This window comes from Mizuhopecten yessoensis, unplaced genomic scaffold, assembly GCF_002113885.1.
Source record: "Mizuhopecten yessoensis strain PY_sf001 unplaced genomic scaffold, ASM211388v2 scaffold5929, whole genome shotgun sequence".
NCBI classification, from domain to species: Eukaryota; Metazoa; Mollusca; class Bivalvia; order Pectinida; family Pectinidae; genus Mizuhopecten; species Mizuhopecten yessoensis.
In genome coordinates, this window is record NW_018406294.1 from 289317 (window position 1) to 309045 (window position 19729).

The 19729-nt window shown below is 35.8% G+C and overlaps 2 protein-coding genes across 2 annotated transcripts in view; one reads left to right on the forward strand and one right to left on the reverse strand.

Annotated features, from left to right (window-relative positions):
* The window catches only part of LOC110451314, a 40210-nt gene extending 31340 nt beyond the window's left edge, over nt 1-8870 (reverse strand). Inside the window, exons 1-3 of the mRNA XM_021499247.1 lie at nt 8813-8870; nt 3518-3588; nt 388-546 (exon numbers count right to left, since the gene is read on the reverse strand). Coding sequence (XP_021354922.1) covers nt 388-546; nt 3518-3551 — 193 coding nt within the window. The 5' untranslated portion in view covers nt 3552-3588; nt 8813-8870. The remainder of the gene's footprint in view (nt 1-387; nt 547-3517; nt 3589-8812) is intronic.
* Nucleotides 8871-8895: 25 nt separating this feature from the next.
* LOC110451318 (pre-mRNA-processing factor 6-like) overlaps nt 8896-19729 on the forward strand; it is a gene marked incomplete at its 3' end in the record, with an annotated part of 15586 nt that continues 4752 nt past the window's right edge. The window contains exons 1-9 of the mRNA XM_021499248.1: nt 8896-9055; nt 11642-11701; nt 12782-12866; nt 14078-14275; nt 15596-15690; nt 16162-16243; nt 17149-17274; nt 18273-18367; nt 19159-19379. Coding sequence (XP_021354923.1) covers nt 8967-9055; nt 11642-11701; nt 12782-12866; nt 14078-14275; nt 15596-15690; nt 16162-16243; nt 17149-17274; nt 18273-18367; nt 19159-19379 — 1051 coding nt within the window. The remainder of the gene's footprint in view (nt 9056-11641; nt 11702-12781; nt 12867-14077; nt 14276-15595; nt 15691-16161; nt 16244-17148; nt 17275-18272; nt 18368-19158; nt 19380-19729) is intronic.

Here is a 19729-nt window from a genome sequence, read left to right on the forward strand (position 1 = left end):
AAGGTCCCTGCAAAATTTCATTGAAATTGGTTCAGGGGTTTTGGAGAAGAAGTCGAAAATGTAAATTGTTTACGGACGCACGACGGACGACGGACGACGACGGACAAAAGGCGATCGCAATAGGTCACTTGAGACTTTGTCTCAGGTGACCTAATAAAAAGTCCCAGGCGTATTATATATTGACTTAGCCCCAGTATCACAAACCAATATAACATTTGAAAATAAGTCTCAGCAGTAGGCCTGTTATAATTAGAAATATGTCCATGAAACAGGAATACCCCAATCCTACGAATAAAAGCATAGATCTGATATTAATATTCTATGCATCAGAGTTCACTATTAATGCAGTTCATGATTCAACACTGAAATAAAACCAATAAGACAAACCAGATTTTTGTTCTGCTGGGGAGTTAGTCGGCGATGCCTGAGGAACTGGTGTTCCCGCCTTTGATGGCGTAGATGTTCCAGACTTGGCAGGAGATGGTGTTCCCGGGGTTGACTGTCCCTCTTCTCCAAGTGGTTCCGGTCTCTGGGACTTCCTTGTCCCTTTAACATAAATGCATGTTCAGTAAGTTAGACTTTCATATCGTATTCACATAATTGGCCTCATCACAGATCTCAACAGGCAAGGACCTGTACCATTTAGCAGTACTAGTAAATTATAATGATAGTGTATTTACCTTTCCATTGTACAGCTTCCAACAAATAAACCTACCGACTGAGAATATTATCATAAAAGCAATGAACATAATACAATACACTGAAAAATATTATACAGAAATGTTTTCTAATCTGAAACTGCTCAGGTCTTTCCATCATTATGTGTTGTTTTTTTCGTCATAATGCAGTGTTCAGACTTATTGGTAGACCTTAGACAATTACCATTAAAAACATGTTGGTCTATGGGAATCTATGACTTCATAAACTAAGTTGTCTATGGGAATCTATGGCTTCATAAACCAAGTTGTCTATGGAAATCTATGACTTCATAAACTAAGTTGTCTATGCGTATCTATGACTTCATAAACCAAGTTGTCTATCGTAATCTATGACTTCATAAACCAAGTTGTCTATGGGAATCGATGACTTCATAAACCAAGTTGTCTATGGGACTCTATGACTTCATAAACTAAGTTGTCTATGAAAATCTATGACTTCATAAACCAAGTTGTCTATGGAAATCTATGACTTCATAAACCAAGTTGTCTATCGGAATCTATGGCTTCATAAACCAAGTTGTCTATGGGAATCTATGACTTCATAATCCAAGTTGTCTATGGGAATCTATGACTTCATAAACTGAGTTGTCTATGGGAATCTATGACTTCATAAAACAAGTTGTCTATGGGAATCTATGACTTCATAATCCAAGTTGTCTATGGGAATCTATGACTTCATAAATTAAGTTGTCTATGGGAATCTATGACTTCATAAATTAAGTTGTCTATGGGAATCTATGACTTCATAATCCAAGTTGTCTATGGGAATCTATGACTTCATAAAACAAGCTGTCTATGGGAATCTATGACTTCATAAACTAAGCTGTCTATGAAGTTATTTATGGGAATCTATGACTTCATAAACCAAGTTGGCTATGGGAATCTATGACTTCATAAACTAAGCTGTCTATGAAGTTATTTATGGGAATCTATGACTTCATAAACCAAGTTGTCTATGGCAATCTATGACTTCATAAACCAAGTTGTCTAACGGAATCTATGACTTCATAAACCAAGTTGTCTAACGGAATCTATGACTTCATAAACCAAGTTGTCTAACGGAATCTATGACTTCATAAACCAAGTTGTCTATCGGAATCTATGACTTCATAAACCAAGTTGTCTAACGGAATCTATGACTTCATAAACCAAGTTGTCTATCGTAATCTATGACTTCATAAACCAAGTTGTCTATGGCAATCTATGACTTCATAAACCAAGTTGTCTAACGGAATCTATGACTTCATAAACCAAGTTGTCTATCGGAATCTATGACTTCATAAGCCAAGTTGTCTATGGGAATCTATGACTTCTTAAACTAAGTTGTCTATGGAAATCTATGACTTCATAAACCAAGTTGTCTAACGGAATCTATGACTTCATAAACCAAGTTGTCTAACGGAATCTATGACTTCATAAACCAAGTTGTCTAACGGAATCTATGACTTCATAAACCAAGTTGTCTATCGGAATCTATGGCTTCATAAACCAAGTTGTCTATGGAAATCTATGACTTCATAAACCAAGTTGTCTATCGTAATCTATGACTTCATAAACCAAGTTGTCTATCGGAATCTATGACTTCATAAGCCAAGTTGTCTATGGGAATCTATGACTTCATAATCCAAGTTGTCTATGGGAATCTATGACTTCTTAAACTAAGTTGTCTATGGAAATCTATGACTTCATAAACCAAGTTGTCTATGGGAATCGATGACTTCATAAACCAAGTTGTCTATGGGAATCATTGACTTCATAAACTAAGTTGTCTATGGGAATTTATGACTTCATAAACCAAGTTGTCTATGGAAATCTATGACTTCATAAACCAAGTTGTCTATCGGAATCTATGGCTTCATAAACCAAGTTGTCTATGGGAATCGATGACTTCATAAACCAAGTTGTCTATGGGAATCTATGACTTCTTAAACTAAGTTGTCTATGGAAATCTATGACTTCATAAACTAAGTTGTCTATGGGAATTTATGACTTCATAAACCAAGTTGTCTATGGAAATCTACGACTTCATAAACTAAGTTGTCTATGGGAATCTATGACTTCATAAAACAAGTTGTCTATGGGAATCTATGACTTCATAAATTAAGTTGTCTATGGGAATCTATGACTTCATAATCCAAGTTGTCTATGGGAATCTATGACTTCATAATCCAAGTTGTCTATGGGAATCTATGACTTCTTAAACTAAGTTGTCTATGGAAATCTATGACTTCATAAACCAAGTTGTCTATCGGAATCTATGACTTCATAAGCCAAGTTGTCTATGGGAATCTATGACTTCTTAAACTAAGTTGTCTATGGAAATCTATGACTTCATAAACTAAGTTGTCTATTGGCATATATGACTTCATAACCTAAGTTGTCTATTGGAATCTATGACTTCATAATCCAAGTTGTCTATGGGAATCTATGACTTCATAAACCAAGTTGTCTATGGGAATCTATGACTTCATAAACTAAGCTGTCTATGAAGTTATTTCCTTTATGACAATTCATTAATAAGTGGAGATAGACCTACTCTCTATGGTGTGTAAAGTCACAAAAACAATTGTGTCCACCTGAAAGACCTATGGAATTCAGCTACGCTTTTAATATTTCTAATCTCACTTATGTATTATATATGACTGTGTGATGCAGAAAAAAAACTCCAAAAATTTACCTAAAATCTTTGGTTCATTTGGTGGTTTTAGCTTATATGAATCAGAATGAAGATAACCCTACAAAATATTAGTGATAATTTTGCATTGTCCATAGAAATAAATCAAGCATTCTTCCCCTACCTTTTTTCTTCGGACTCCCTGAAGAATCTGCCATTTTGATATTTGCTGTTTCCTTTAATATAGTTCTTCAGCTATAAGTAAAATGGTAAAACAATGTCATTTGTAAATTTTCACAAAAAGTGAAATGTTAAATATTAAAATAGCAAACTAAATTCTCAGAAATTTAATACATACATGTGTATTTTTATTTTGTCCACTCAAATTGAAAAATAACCAGTGTTATGTTAAGGTAGTCATTATTCCAATGGTAAAGCTCACTATATGACTTTGGTCAATCACGAGTCCTGATTTCTAAGAAAGGAAACTTTATATTGTCAAGATTATTAAAAAAATAGATTTCAGCATGTATGCAATCTTTAATATTGAATGTATTAATTCAAAGTTAAATGAAAAGATTATAATTTTCATTTCAATTTTGACTATGATCTGAATATAGAGGCAGATATGCTTTCGTTCAGAATAAACAAGGTTAAACAAGTGTGGGAGGGTAGGTTGTTTACTTCTCACATTTGTATTACTTTGTTAAGTATAATTGTTGTTTATGATTTTCAGTCAGGGCGCTGTTACTTTCTGTGTTATTCACCCTTATGTAGGGTAGGGCTTTTTGTTCAGTGTAGGATTCCTGGCGATCAGCTGCTACGATACCGGTGCTGAAATCTGTGTGTTTACACTTTTGAGACGGCCGGAAGGGGGTGATAGTAATAACAGGAATAGGTTCCCGCTCCTTGCTCACATGCTTTTAGATGATGAGGCTGGGTTCGAGATTAACAGTTGATCACTCATCTTCGAGGCTATTTGGTGGGGGGAGCAGGGGGTATAAAACAGCGGGTCCGGGCGGGGATCAGTGTCTTGACAGGGTCGGTGAGCCGACCCACTTCTCCTGGTGAGGAGAACATTACCGCCTCATGCGCTGTTAACAGTGCAAAACATGGGCCGAGGTGCTGCTAACAGTACCAATACCGTAGGACTACATGAAGTTATCGTTCCTGGGATATATAGAGTGCTATAGGAACTACAGTACATGTATTAAGGGATAGTCAGGGGCTTCGGGCTTAGACATCGATACATGGTGGTTCGCTGTAGATCTATAGGGAGCTAGGAGCACGTGGTCGTAGTCTACTGGTAGTACTGTTAGGTAGGATAGGTCATTACTCTACGTAGGGGTTGGGTTTCTTAACATTAGTTGTCATTGTTCGGCACTAATGCTATGCTTTGTATTTGTTAAACTTGTTGTACATATTCATTCCGTCTTGTTAATAAACAGTTACTTGTATTTTAAACACCTTGAGTTATTGAATCAATGGCTGGTATTACCACTACATCCAGCGATCGAACCTGTAGTGAAAACAGGTCTGTAACCTGATGAAAGAGGCGAGGTCTAGAGAGGACAGCAGGGGAAGTTGTCGACTCGTTACCATTGCTAAAAACTATACGATCACGAAACGGATTTAACGGAGTGACAACGGATGCAAAACCCTCTCCGGACCTCCCCCTATTACACAAGAAGTTAAATGATTTGCTTTTCTTCAGTCAGATTTCCAATGACTTCTAAATTGAAATTGTATTACACTGTTGATAAAAATTCAGCTTCAGGTTTTATATTTCCTATATGTATAATCCCCTACCCCTCATCCTGAAATATTTAAAATAAAATAATTGTTCGTTAATGGTATATTTACCATTTACAGGTCGTGATTGTGAGGTCTGTTAACCCACTGTTACCTATTTCTAATCATTTTTTAGCACTGTCATGATCTAATATTGCGATTTCACAGCTGACTTATAGTATTAAAACTTTTTTTTCACCACTCATCAGTTTCAGTTCATTATGAAGCAAAACCATATTGCAATATATTGCTATATTTAACTGAATATCAATGCAATATATTGCTGAGAACTAAAAAGTCTCTGTTAATGCATTTTTAATTTCGTGTAACTGCAGTATTTTTGTGCTATATATAAATAAATAAATAACATATTTTATCAATGCGTTTTAGCAAGGATTCATGCAGTCATAATAATTTCAACACCATATGTTCCCTCTTAGTGCGAGAAATAAAGGAAACTGACTGTGAAATAGTATGGGCCGAAATCAACATCGAAGGCTCCAAAAAACTACTTGTGGCATCATACTATCGCCCACCATCTGACACAGAAAACTCGTTAGAACAACTACACCAGTCCATAAATAGAATAAACCAATCATCTAACACCAATATCTGGATTGCAGGCGATTTCAATCTTGGCCATATTGACTGGTCTGTTCCATGTGTCATAGCAGGCAAACCCAATCCAAAAATACACCATCAATTTTTAGATATTATCAACGACACTAACCTTACACAAGTAGTTGATGTCCCATCAAGAAACAACCAAATACTTGACATCATTCTAGTAAATAACCCCTCATGTGTCAGTCGTGTTAATACTTTACCACCCATTGGCCTCAGTGATCATGACATAGTGTATATGGAGGGGAGATATCTGGCTACGCAGGGTAAGAGATAAACCCCGTAAAATCTACAAATACGACCAGGCAAATTGGGACCAGATAACACAGGACCTTAACAACATCCATACATGGTTGCCAGGTGAAATAAACACCTCAGACCCTGATGTAGATACACTCTGGAAAGTATTTAAAGACGGCATTCTAAATTCTATCGAGAAAAACATACCGCACAAATGGCTAACGTACAAAAACAGACTACCCTGGATACACAACAAACTTCGGAAACTTATCAATAAGAAAAACAAACTATACAAAAGAGGAAAGACCCCAAATACTCAAATAAATATAAAGCAATAAAAATGCAAATTCAAAAAGATCAGAGACAAGCATATTGGAACTACATAGAAAAAAATATCTGTGACATACCAATTACTGATCCCGACCAAAAAGTATCTCGTGACTCCAAACCAAAAAATCTCTTTTCGTACACAAAATCTATCTGCACAGAAAATACCAGCATATCGCCCCTTTAACAAAATGGTATCTTAACCACAGACACAGTTGAGAAGCCAATATTCTAAATGACCAGTTCCAATCTGTTTTCACTGTTGAACCAAATGATAATATCCCTGATAAAGGCCCAAGTCCCCACCCTGATATTGAACCTCTATACATAACTATACCAGGCATTGAAAAACTCCTGTCCAATCTAAATCCCCATAAAGCTAGTGGCCCAGACAACATTTGTGGCAGAATTCTAAAAGAACAACAAAAATATATAGCTCCAATCCTCACTATCATCTTTAATAAATCAGTAAATTCAGGCCAAGTTCCTCAGGATTGGAAACATGCAAATGTGGCACCAATTTACAAAAAGGGAGAGAAATACAAACCCGAAAACTATCGACCCATTTCATTAACTTGTATCTGTTGTAAAATTTTGGAACATGTAGTAACTAGCCACACCATGAAACACCTGGAAAAACACAACATACTTTATGATTTACAACATGGGTTTAGAAAAGCACGCTCCTGCGAATCTCAACTTCAGTCATTTGTCCACGAACTTTCGCAATCACACAATAAAAATATTCAAATTGACTTAATAATTATGGATTCCGCTAAAGCTTTTGATAAAGTCCCACACAAACGTCTCTTAATACAAACTAAAATTTTATGCTCAAGTCATACTAGATGGTGAATCCTCCAATACAGCCCCTGTCACATCTGGCGTACCCCAGGGTACAGTCCTAGGACCAATTCTTTTCCTTATTTATATAAATGACTTCCCAGAATACCTCAATCATAGCACGTCACTTAGACTTTTTGCAGACGATAGTATTATTTATAAAGAAATAAGATCTGACCATGACTGCATGCTTTTATAACAAGATCTTGACGCTGCAGCCAATTGGGAAAGAGACTGGCTAATGGCATTCCATCCTGACAAGTGTACAGTTATGACTATATCATCCAAAAAGCATCCTTTTTCTCATAAATATGTTCTCAACGGGCATACCCTAGAAACTGTCACTTCAGCTAAATACCTGGGAGTCACACTTTAATCTGATTTAAAATGGTCCAAACATATAGAAAATACAGCCGCTGCAGCAAATAGATCTTTAGGCTTTTTGAAAAGAAATCCCAAAACAGGAAACAATGACATTAAAAGTAAAGCCTATCTGTCACTAGTCCGCCCTAAATTAGAATACGGCTGTACCCTGTGGGACCCACACACATCATCAATATCCAAACTTGAAATGGTACAGAGATGCGCTGCCAGGTATACCTGCAATAGGTATCACAATACCAGCAGTGTCTCTGACATGTTAAGCACACTACAGTGGCCAACACTCGCAGAACGACGTCTTAAGGCCCGCCTCATTCTTATGTATAAGACAGTACATGACCTTAATAAATAGTCGCCATCTCCAGTTCCTCCATTCTCATATCATCAGACAGTCAAACTCGTCAAAACCACTCTCTCTCCTTCAGACACATTCACTCAACCAAAGACAGCTCTAAATATTCTTTCTTCCCTCGAACAATCACCCAGTGGAATCTTTCCCACCCACTGTGGTGATGTCTCCATCCGTTGATGTATTCCGAGTACAGCTAACTCCAGCTGTACTCGTTACATTCCTCTAAGCACCACTCCATATGTATATATAGTTTTAACCTCACTGTTTTTAAATCCACCCATTGCACAGCACACACAACAGTCCGTAATCTTCAAATGATTGAAGGAGGATTGGATAACGAAAGAAGAAGAAGAAACAAAACTCTATACTGTGCTGTTTTTTTAACACTTGCAGTTTAGTATTAGTAATAATGCATTGATACACTGGTATATCAGTAACATTGACCACTCCTAGATTTCATCTCAATAAAATAATAGTAAGTGTAACAAAAAGTTAATAAATCATTTAGATAACATCCTGGTTGAAACTGTATACAGTCTTGTGTCCCTTTTGTGTCATGTCAGGAGAAGTAATAAACTACTAAATCTGTAATAAGATGTAATTATGTTTGACTAAACAACAATGTTGTACTTAGATTTTACTTATTTTGCCGTTGCAATGTATTGTAAATGCAGCAAACTAACGTTTCAAAAACATTTTGTCACAATTTGTATGCCGTAAAAGAAAGATGGCATTCTGCCAGAAGAAACTAATCAAACGGAAATTAACTTTTAGTTTCCTAGCCTTAACAAACACATATTGCGATTGGCATTGATACATATTTTACATATTATCAAAACAAAATTAAGCAATCATAAGTATGTATTTGACATCGACATCTTGAGTAAATATTTCATCTGAAAGTAAGAACGTTTCACGCACCTGTGCATCGCTAAGCAGCAGCCATTTTCAAACAAACTCTGACGTCAATTAAAAGGGAAATAACTCTTTCTCAGTAAAGCGGAACCGGTAAAACGCAAATCGGACGTCGATCCGATTTCACCGGAAGTGTGCCGAAACCCCGAAACCGACAACAATGTCGGTTCAGTCTTTGGTTAGTCGAAAGAAAAAGAGCTTTATTGGTCTCCCTGCTCCGCTTGGATATGTTCCTGGCTTAGGGAGAGGGTACGTATACGGATTTTCTTATTGTGTACACTTATTGCAGGATGTCACATGAAATGACGTTGATTTGTCTTTCAGCGAGATAGACAAAACCAGTTTTGACGGTTCACGTTTCTTTTGCGTTTTGATTATGGTTATTTATGTACAATGTACTTATTTAATATATATATTGCGTCACTTACAAGTGTATCATGTACTCTTATATCATTTTTATATGAAATATTTAATATTTAGCTGAGGGAATGAATAAATAAACGATCCGACTCAAATTCAGCCAATGTTACCTATTTTGACGGCCGATGTTGTTATTTCTTAAGATTTTGTACATGTATTGTATGTGATATTTAAAATTAACGAATTATTTGTAGCGTTAGCCAGAGGCGTAGAAAGTCTCGAATACAGAGAAATAAATATCGATACGGTTGTGGCATAACACAGGAGTCTGACGTTTTTTTCGATCTTTATGTATACATATAAATGTTAAAAAATACCCCTTATAATTGTGATAAGTAACAAAGACAATGAATTCTGTTGTTTACTATCCATTTTATTTGTTGCTAGGTCGGCGCATGTGCAACAGTTGTAAAAAATCCACCTGCAAATACAATTTCCCATTAGAACTTGAATATATATTACACAAGGTATTTGCATCAATGCCAGTGTTTTGCGTCATTTAAGACAACATAGAAAACAAGATAACATAATATTCAGTTGCATAAATACCTTTGACTTGACGTAGTGAACCTTAGTCAGGAAATATGAAATCTAGCTGTAGTCGTTGTAGTGTAATGGAAATCAGTGTCCGTAGGAACTGCATAATTCCACATAGCAAGTGTGCCACGCTGACCTAACCAACCCCTTTTATACATGCTCGTACACACCCCTTTCACATCACAGCTCACATGCATGCATTTCACACTCGGACACACTTCCCGAACAACAAATGGACAAACGTTGACGATGTAAACAGGTGAAAGGGAAATCCCCTACATCACTCAGACTACAGGTCATGTCCTGTAAATAGTAACACACATAAACAAACGACCCTATAACATAATATATACAGCTTATATATTGATAAAACATCAGATTCCTGTGGCCATTACATTGTTTCAGAATTTCAGATTTTGCACCTATTGTTATGCATACCTTATACATTGTCAATACATAACCTTTTGACAGTTACTTGTCAAACAATTTTACTTTTTTCAAGCAGCACAGGACATTCAAATAAAACTTAGTGAAAACTTGTCATGTCATCACGTGAGAGAAGGCTAAATGTTTGACCATATGTTTTTATATTTAGTACGTGTGATGAGCATCATATGCATTTACAGTTAGCTCATATATATATACCGTTGTATATACATTAAAACTGATCCAGTCATTTCCCCCTAAATCCCGTTCAAACTACAGGTTGTTTCGCCCTAAATCCAGTTCACCAAATGTTGTATCGTCCTAAAATAATTATATATTTTATTTTACGAATATCACTTGAATTTTTTTTAATTATGAAAAAACTCTTACTATTTTCTTGTTTCACAACGGAATTAGATCAAAGTCTATGGTTTTCACTAGCAAATGTCTTGTTGAAATAATTCCATACTACATTTATGTGTAGATATGGTCAACCATATTAAATCTAACAAGTCTAATATAACAAAAAACCTAAGGGAGACCTAGGAAAACTTCAAATTAGACTAGTACCAGTGATATATACAGGCCTTTTTATGGCTGATTATGGGCCAACTATAACACTTCCACATGAATATCTGTCTATTGAGTTTATATTTTTTGTCAGTTTGAATTGACTACTGAGTGATTTACTTCATTTTCTCTGTGTTCATGTTGTCACCGCTAGTATTTTACAACACTGTTTATGGCTGGCCTTGTTTACAGTATGTGATTGGAAGCGTCTATAATGAACAGGGAGAACCAAAAGTTAAAGATGTCATTCATGTCCAATCCATATTTTCCCCTATTTCAAAAGAAGGTACTAGCTTTCTATTCCTGTATTAATCCCTGAGTACGCTATACTATATTTAGCCATATACACAACTATTTATATATATTAGCAGGACTAAAAAAAGCATTGAGTACTGGATATTTTGTATTAATTAGCATGGTTGTTGATAGAATCTGCTGTTTAATTCTCACTTCACTCTCTGCAGCTGGTATGTACTACAGTAGGTGTCCAGGTGATGAATCTTACATACTGTAATTCAATAAGAATTTGAATGATTTACTAGTCTACTGTTTGTTAATATAGGATATTAACGAAAGTTTGTACAACAAAATGATCTGAATATATATATATAGCTTAAACCACGAAGGAAAGTACTCACGAACATTTCATGTTTTACAGTACAAGGATTTGATTGATAGCTTCGATTCATAGTCTAACAGTTATTTGTCACAACTGTCCATAGGTACACTATTTCATCTCACAAAATAATTCGCCCATGGATTATGTCATTTGTATGACAATACTCTGAGTGATTTTTATAGGATACATGCTTTTTCCAGTGCGACTTTCTCACACTTTGAGAATCAGATTAGCTTACTGTGTTATTCCTATTATGTTTTCAGAGCTACAGGATTCACCACCAGATCTGATATTGGTCCTGCCCGTGACATAGATGATATATCGTAAGTAACGGTTGTAGATCAATCTATCATTATCTTCAGAACTGCATGTATGTAAAATGAATAAGTCTTTTAAGGCATTTGGACTTTCTTGTTCAAGTCGGCAAATCAGCATGGGACATTTCCATTACCTATCGGTTTATGACACATTATTCTTTGACAACAAGATGTCTGTAGTCCACCAGAAAAACACTTAATTGTATAAGTACAACAATTTCCTACTCATTTTGGGAATTTCTATTTATTTTCTTAGCTAATAGAACAATTTACAGGTAACCATATATATACAGTATATCAAAACAATATTCCTTAATTATCATGTAAGTTTTTAATTGCAAAGTTTCTTTCTGCTATAAAACAAAATGTGATTATATATCTTAGTTCACACAAAGTGAATTGTTTTATATACTAGTTATTTTTCAGAAAACCACAAAACTTACCATGATTTAAAAACAATAATTCTTCAACAAATTTTCATTAAAAGGTAAAAGGTGAAATTAAACTTAATGTAGACAGTATCTGTTAGGTACCATAAGTGATTGTCCATATATATATACAACGAATAGACATCAAGTTAATATTACAAAGAATTTTGACATCAATGGATTGCACAAATTGAAGCTTCTAACTCTAATTATAACATACCGACATGCGCACTTGCACGGAGATATGATAAACATGTTCCAGTTTATGAATGGGCTATATGAAAATACTTAACTGCAACTTCAAAGAATAATCAATATCTTGAATATTCTCCCACAGGATGTTAGTTCATCTTGTAACGTATACGTATTTGACTTTGAGAATGCCTGGTTGAATTCTGGAAAGGTCTTGAGTTGAAGTACAATCATACAGCGTCTTATATATAGACTCATTTTATGTTGACAAACTATATTGATGTGGATAAAGAGGCAGCAATGCCTGCGCCCACTAATATCCTATTAAACAATTTTGTGTAATTATGAGATGTATGTACATATATATATACACACTACACATATCAGTTGTTCACTTCAGACTAGTACGTCCTTCTCTACTGAACTGATATTGTGATCACATGTTTTTATCAAATGTCTTCTCCAGAGATGATAGACATGCCCCACCAGTCAAGAAAAATAAAACTGACGAGGAAGAGGAAGAAGATCTTAATGAAGCTAATTTTGATGAGGTATTTAAGTGACTTTTGGCTCAGTTTAATAGCCGAATACAGAATACAGACTGTTTCCCCTAGCTAAAAAGTGTCTTATTTTCCCAAAATGACCAAAAAAGAGAAATATGTTCCCTATTGCAAAAAAAATAAAGCTATATTTTTCCAATTCATAAAGGAACAGGCTTTTATAAAATTCAGGTTAAAAAACACTGTTTCGATGAGGTATTTATCATGATGTTAAACATGTAATCTACAGAACTAATTTTGGTAATTATCAACAAAATATCTGAATCAAAATTCCTACCTGCATCTGTTGGCTGGGAGCGGGTCTAGTGTAGAAAACATCTGATCACCAATTCTGTGCATTACTAGTAATGTAAGACAGAGTTTTCTATGACCGATATAAAGCTGTGAAGGATAAAACTATCGTACATGGACCTGATGTCACAATGCAAAGACAAAGAGTTCATGTCACAACAAGATTTCCGTCATTTTAATCCATTTTGCTGATTTAACATTTATATTTTCCAGATAAAATATTTTATCTACACTTATTCGTTTCTTAAATATAAACCAAATTGTGCTTTTTGCAGTGATATAAAAAGTTTTAATCATTTCAGTATTAAATAAATTGATATTTTGTCTGGCAATAAAAATGGCAGGGCATGACACCATGCTATTCCTTGCTAGCTGGAACACTGTCAGGAGTCCAGGCCTCCTCGGTACACCAGGAGAATTTTACGCTCTCTGTAGCGCAGGAATATGTTGTGGCAAAATTGAACACACAGCTGATTGGTCTTGGGTAAGAAAAATGACAAATCGCTAGACCGATATACCTGTCTTATCAAGATTACAGGGGAGCAAATGCAACTCCCGGCATGAAAGCTGGTCAATTTTACATTTAAGCTGTCACAGAACTCTTTTGGTATATACATCCAAGAGTCAAACTAGTCTTCTTGTATCATCCACAACGTGGTGCACGCTGAGCATTCAATTTTGTCGTGACATATTCCAGGGGTACAGAGAGCATAAATAAGCGTTACCCCTGGGGTGTTGAGGAAGGAGTCAAGGACTCAAATATGCTTTGATGGTGAGAATCCTTTAGCTAAAATGGTAAAAAGTAAAAGAACCTTTTAGCTAAAAGATATAAATATATATTCCAGTTAGTTATTGTGTGCATCAGGTTCAAAATAAGAAAACCAACTAAATAACTTCTACTTTTGATGTAGTTTGCCGGTTACGGAGGAAGCTTGTGTTCTAAAGATCCCTATGACAAAGATGACGAGGAAGCAGACGCTATATACGAAGCTGTCGACAAGAGGATGGACGAAAAAAGGAGGGAAAGGAGGGAGATAAAGTTGAAAGAAGAACTTGAAAAATATCGTCAAGAGAGGCCTAAAATTCAACAACAGTTCTCCGACTTAAAGGTTGGATATGTGTATAGGTTTTTTGTTTTACCTTTTGTAATGAATGCAGGTGTGTTTAAATCGGGTAAAATATTATTTATAAGGATCATAATTCTATCAACTTTGTAGAAACCTATAAAACATTGTTGGTACATCAGTTGTGTTCATCTTATACATTTATAACAGTGTTCAATTTAGCTACTGGCCCTCTTGTCCAGACCAGTGATATTTTTGTGTGTGTCGGTTCATTTTGCAAAGAACATTTAGCCATCATGGGTCAGTGATTTTTCTTGTTTCATAAACATTTCTGTTAAACATTTGTGGTAAAACATACCCTCCTAAGCTTTAGTTTACTAAAGCAGATTTTATTGCATATTAAAACAAAAGGATTAGGCACAAGTTATAACAACTTATTTATGTCTTTACCAGATTGAATTACAAAACAATGCATGCTAACACAAAAGTCTTTAAGCTGTAATTTAATATAATTAAAACAAATTGACAAATTCTATGAAAGGTAAGGTAAAAGTGTATGGGACATGGAAGTAGAAGGTAGAATATTGTAGTAAATGGTTTTAGTATAATCACATACACATGTAAAGATAATGATTTAACAATAGAAGTACGCTTCTGGCCTGGCTTCTCACTAGCACTGTTCACATACTTTCAGAAAACAAATGTCTGGTCTCATTCCTGTGTCCATCACTGTAGTAACCACTCATGTCTGCCTGTAGATCATTCCTCGAATCACAATATTCTTCCAGTCAGGCCAGACTTACGTTATCTAGATATTAATATTTACTGTGAACATAAAATTTTGAATTTTAAATATTCTACAAGTTAACATAAAACAGAGAGAGAGAGAGAGAAAGAGAGGGAGTGATAGGGGGAGCGAGAGAAAGAGAGAGAAAGAGAGAGAGAAAGACCATCTTTTATACTTAATGACTATTAAAATAATTCAAAAAATAACCAGGCATACATTAATGAAAGAATGGCATTCCCAGGCTCCATAAGTTATAAAATCAGACAGCCTTGAAAATAGGCCGACTTCAAAACTAAGCCTGGGATTCAGTACTGAAAACACAAATAAGATGCAGATTATTTTGGAGATTTTAAGGTATAGGATTTTTTTCTAATGATCTTTGGTAGAATCTCTTAGTCTTGTAAATGTTTGACATCATGACTATTCCTGTAATAATTTCTAGAGAGGTTTAGCAGATGTCATCCCTTGTTAATTCTTTGACAACTTGACTATTTCTGTCATAATTTCTAGATAGGTTTAGCAGATGTCATCCCTTGTTATTTTTTCAACAATATGACTTTTTCTGTCTTACTTTCTAGAGAGATTTAGCAGATGTAACGGTGGATGACTGGCTGAATCTACCCGAAGTAGGGGATGCCAGAACAAAGAAACAGAGAAACCCACGAGCTGAGAAGTATGTTTTGAGGACTGACACACCTATATGTTTAGGGCCAACTATCTGGTCACAGGGATTTCGTTCAAACGTTTTTCCTGTGTGCATGCTCCATGGAACTGGGAATCTTTACATGATAAAATGCTAAATTGTGAGAAAAAGCGAAAAATTTAATCAATGGAAAAACCAGAAAATTAAAAAAAAAGAAATTCCAGAATTTTACGGCAAAAATTGGTACTTTTAGCTGAGTTTTCCAATATATATATATATTTGACAAGCTCATTTTAATGAAGTTTTTTTTAATGATATAAGTATGTTACATTTTTTCGAATACAGTTTCACAAATACATGTTGTAGAAAATCATGAGGAGAGGATGAATAACTTCTGAGTTCTTACAGAATATGATCCTTTTGATCTGTGTCAAAAAATCGTCACTTTGTCATTCACTGCCATGTATTTCATTCTATAATATTTACGTGACTCCGTTGTAGATTTACTCCCGTACCAGACAGCATGCTAGCCAGAGCAGCAGCCGGTACTGGTTCAAGTAGTTCCATTTCTGGTCATGACCAGGTAAATCAATAATTAGTACTTGTATCGGCCATTATCCTCAGTTAGGTTGACAAACTACTTTATTTTCCTAAAATTGATATTAATATAAAGTACAAGGGAAAATGAGATCCACTTTCCATTAGAGAAGTTCAGTGAAGTGATGTAAACCCCAGTTGATGGATTGATTTCTAAATGGTGTTCACTTGTCTGGCAATAAGAGTAATCAAAATTCAAAAGAAAAGATAACCAGACAATATAAAATGGGGAGTCTCAGAAAATTCAATCCAGCTTACATTTTTTGGCTCACTTTAAGGTTATAAGTATAATTAGTATGTTTTCTATGTACGGTATACTGTTTATCGCAGTAAGTCTGAGTGAGCATCACAGTCAATGTATATCTTCTGAAGGTATGTACGTTATTTGTTAACCCTCTATACTATGAATAGAGCACTAAATCTATGCTGTTCACTGTGGTATATTTTCTCTTGTCATTAAACAGAACCACACTGCAGTAACATCAATAATCTTGCTTTACATTGATTTAACCCTTCTTTGGGGATTTTTTATTGAAAAAAAAACAAGCACCTAATTAATTTTTAGCCCACCATGGTCCGAAGGGCCTCTTGTTTAAAGATAATAACATTAATTTCAATACTGTCATTTAAAACCACTTACTAAAGAAATATCCAAAATATGTATAGCAGTGTTGGAACAAACTTTTATTGAGTTGATGGTTTCAACCACATATATTATGGTTTGCTATATTTGTTAGCTTGCTCAAGATTTTGAAGTGGTAATATTTTGTTTTTGTACAGCATTTAAGCTCAGGCAGTTGACTAATTTTATTTTTGAACTTGTAGTGGCGGTCAAACTGACCAGAATTTCGTGATTAAAAGATAATCCAGGATTTACTGTATCATTTCCAGAAATTTGGTGGTCATGCGTCGACTTTTGGGGCCATCACACCTCTAGGTGGGACAACCACTTCTGATATTGACATGAAGAAGATTGGGCAGGCGAGAAACACACTCATGGACATCAAGCTTACTCAGGTACCTACACAAGGACATCAAATTCACACAGCTAAAAAATAAAATAATAAATAAAATGTACAATATTTGATATAGCGCCCTATCTAGCTAACATAAGCCACTCTAAAGCGCTTTACAGTACATAGATATACAATTTTATACAGTCAATACAATTAGCATTTACATTAATCAATACAAAGTTTTGAGGAATTTGCAGGAGCTGCCTTCTTTATTATCAGGTGAGCATCAGAAATGTGTCCAAAGCCCATGAAAAACTTTACAGGGGAAGTTACTCTAACCAACACAACTCATAGGGTACATTCGCGTATCCGGTTGAAATGGTTGAACCGGTTGAACCTGTAAAGAAAATGACAGGCACTGATCTGGACGGAGGCTGACCTCAGGAAAATTTGGCACGTGTAGATTGAGGGGTCCAGACGTACCTGACCGAAACTATAATGCTGACTATTGTTAGTTTGCATTATTCTTTCTAAAACAATGTCAAGCCACATGTAGTTTTTAAGATGTGTGATATTATTCAGTGGACGCGTGAGAGCAGGGCATACTATTCTTGATACATTGTTTTGTATTCTCCGAAACTGCATTTTTAGCTCTGCTTATAGAGCGGTCCAAGTATGTTTGTTTATCGTGGAAAATTTCTGCGCCACACGTAACGTTTCAACCGGGATGCACGAATGTAGCCCTTTTCAGTTGCTACATCTTTTATATAGGAGGGAGAATACTCCATGTAAAAATGTATTTCACCATTTTTGTCTGTAAAAAAAAAATCAGTAAAATTTATTACCACTGAGTTCTGAGTTAATTTCACTTGTAGCAGGGAAACATCATTATTTGTTTCCGTGATATCAATTTTGCTTTTAGACAGCAGAAACTTTCCTTACTTTATTTGCTACTTTCTTTAAAACATTTCCTTTGATAGTGCATAACTCTCACTAGACAAAAATAATGGCAAAGCTATGTGGTATTAATTAAAATGAAACCACTGTATTATATTACAGGTGTCGGACTCGGTGAGTGGCCAGACGGTGATGGATCCCAAGGGCTACCTGACTGACCTCCAGTCCATGTTACCTAGTCATGGGGGTGACATCAAGTAAGAAACACACCTGAAAGAAATAATATCTAATCAGTAATATTTAATAATAATGATTATAATTCGAGTTTCTTATATACTGCTTTATCACAATCTAGTTTGTAGGGCGTCTCGAAGTGGTTCACAAATTATTATCCGTGGTTATAGGGCCTTTGCAACCAGCCAATATCTTTCTCAACTCCCTGGGGAGCATACAGCCGGTGCTGCTCACAGCTAGCATTCAACAATTTTGGCACTGCCCAACCCGTACTCATTTACAGCTGAGTAGACCGGAACAATCGGAGTAAAGTATCTTGCTCAAAGATACAAAATAGTGCCGTGCCGTGACTCGAACCTGCAACCCTTCGGTCACGTGCCGAATTTCCTACCACTAGACCTCAGTGCCTCCTTAATTATAAACTGGCATTAAGTATATGTGTACAGCCAAATGTGAGTGTTTTAGCCCTCTAGGGGATTAAAGATTCGTTTTCCAAAAATACATCATTGTGTACAGGTACATGTATAAGCAAGTTATCCTGATGAACCAGTAATGCTGAATGGCATTTAAACTATGTATGTTGATTTAATTGATAAAGGTTTATTTAATGGTTAAATATGTAGAATAGAGAATCCATTGAGACTTGATAAATGATAAACATCTGACCTTTCCCATGTGTCTTTGGTGCTATAAACAAGTGAATGGCTCTCATCCTTTTGGCATTGTTTTGCAAACTAAAATAGAATATTTTAATTCTATAAGTGAAATCAGAAGTCAATTTTAAAATCTGTAAATTTTGCAACTTTTTTAACAGTGATGTAAAGAAAGCCAGGTTGCTGTTGAAATCTGTGAGGGAAACAAATCCAAAACATCCCCCAGGTAAGTTACCTGTCCTGTTTACCCCTGCCCTACCCCTAGGCAAGTTACCTGTCCTGTTTTCCCCTGCCCTACCCCTAGGCAAGTTACCTGTCCTGATTACCCCTGCCCTACCCCTAGGCAAGTTACCTGTCCTGTTTATCCTCACCCTACTCCCAGGTAAGTTACCTGTCCTGTTTATCCTCACCCTACTCCCAGGTAAGTTACTTGTCCTGTTTATCCCCACCCTACCCCCAGGTTAGTTACTTGTCCTGTTTATCCTCACCCTACCCCCAGGTTAGTTACTTGTCCTGTTAACCTCACCCTACCCCAGGCTAGGTACTTGTCCTGTTAACCTCACTTTACCCCCAGGTTAGTTACTTGTCCTGTTTATCCCCACCCTACCCCCAGGTTAGTTACTTGTCCTGTTTATCCTCACCCTACCCCCAGGTTAGTTACTTGTCCTGTTTATCCTCACCCTACCCCCAGGTTAGTTACTTGTCCTGTTTATCCTCACCCTACCCCCAGGT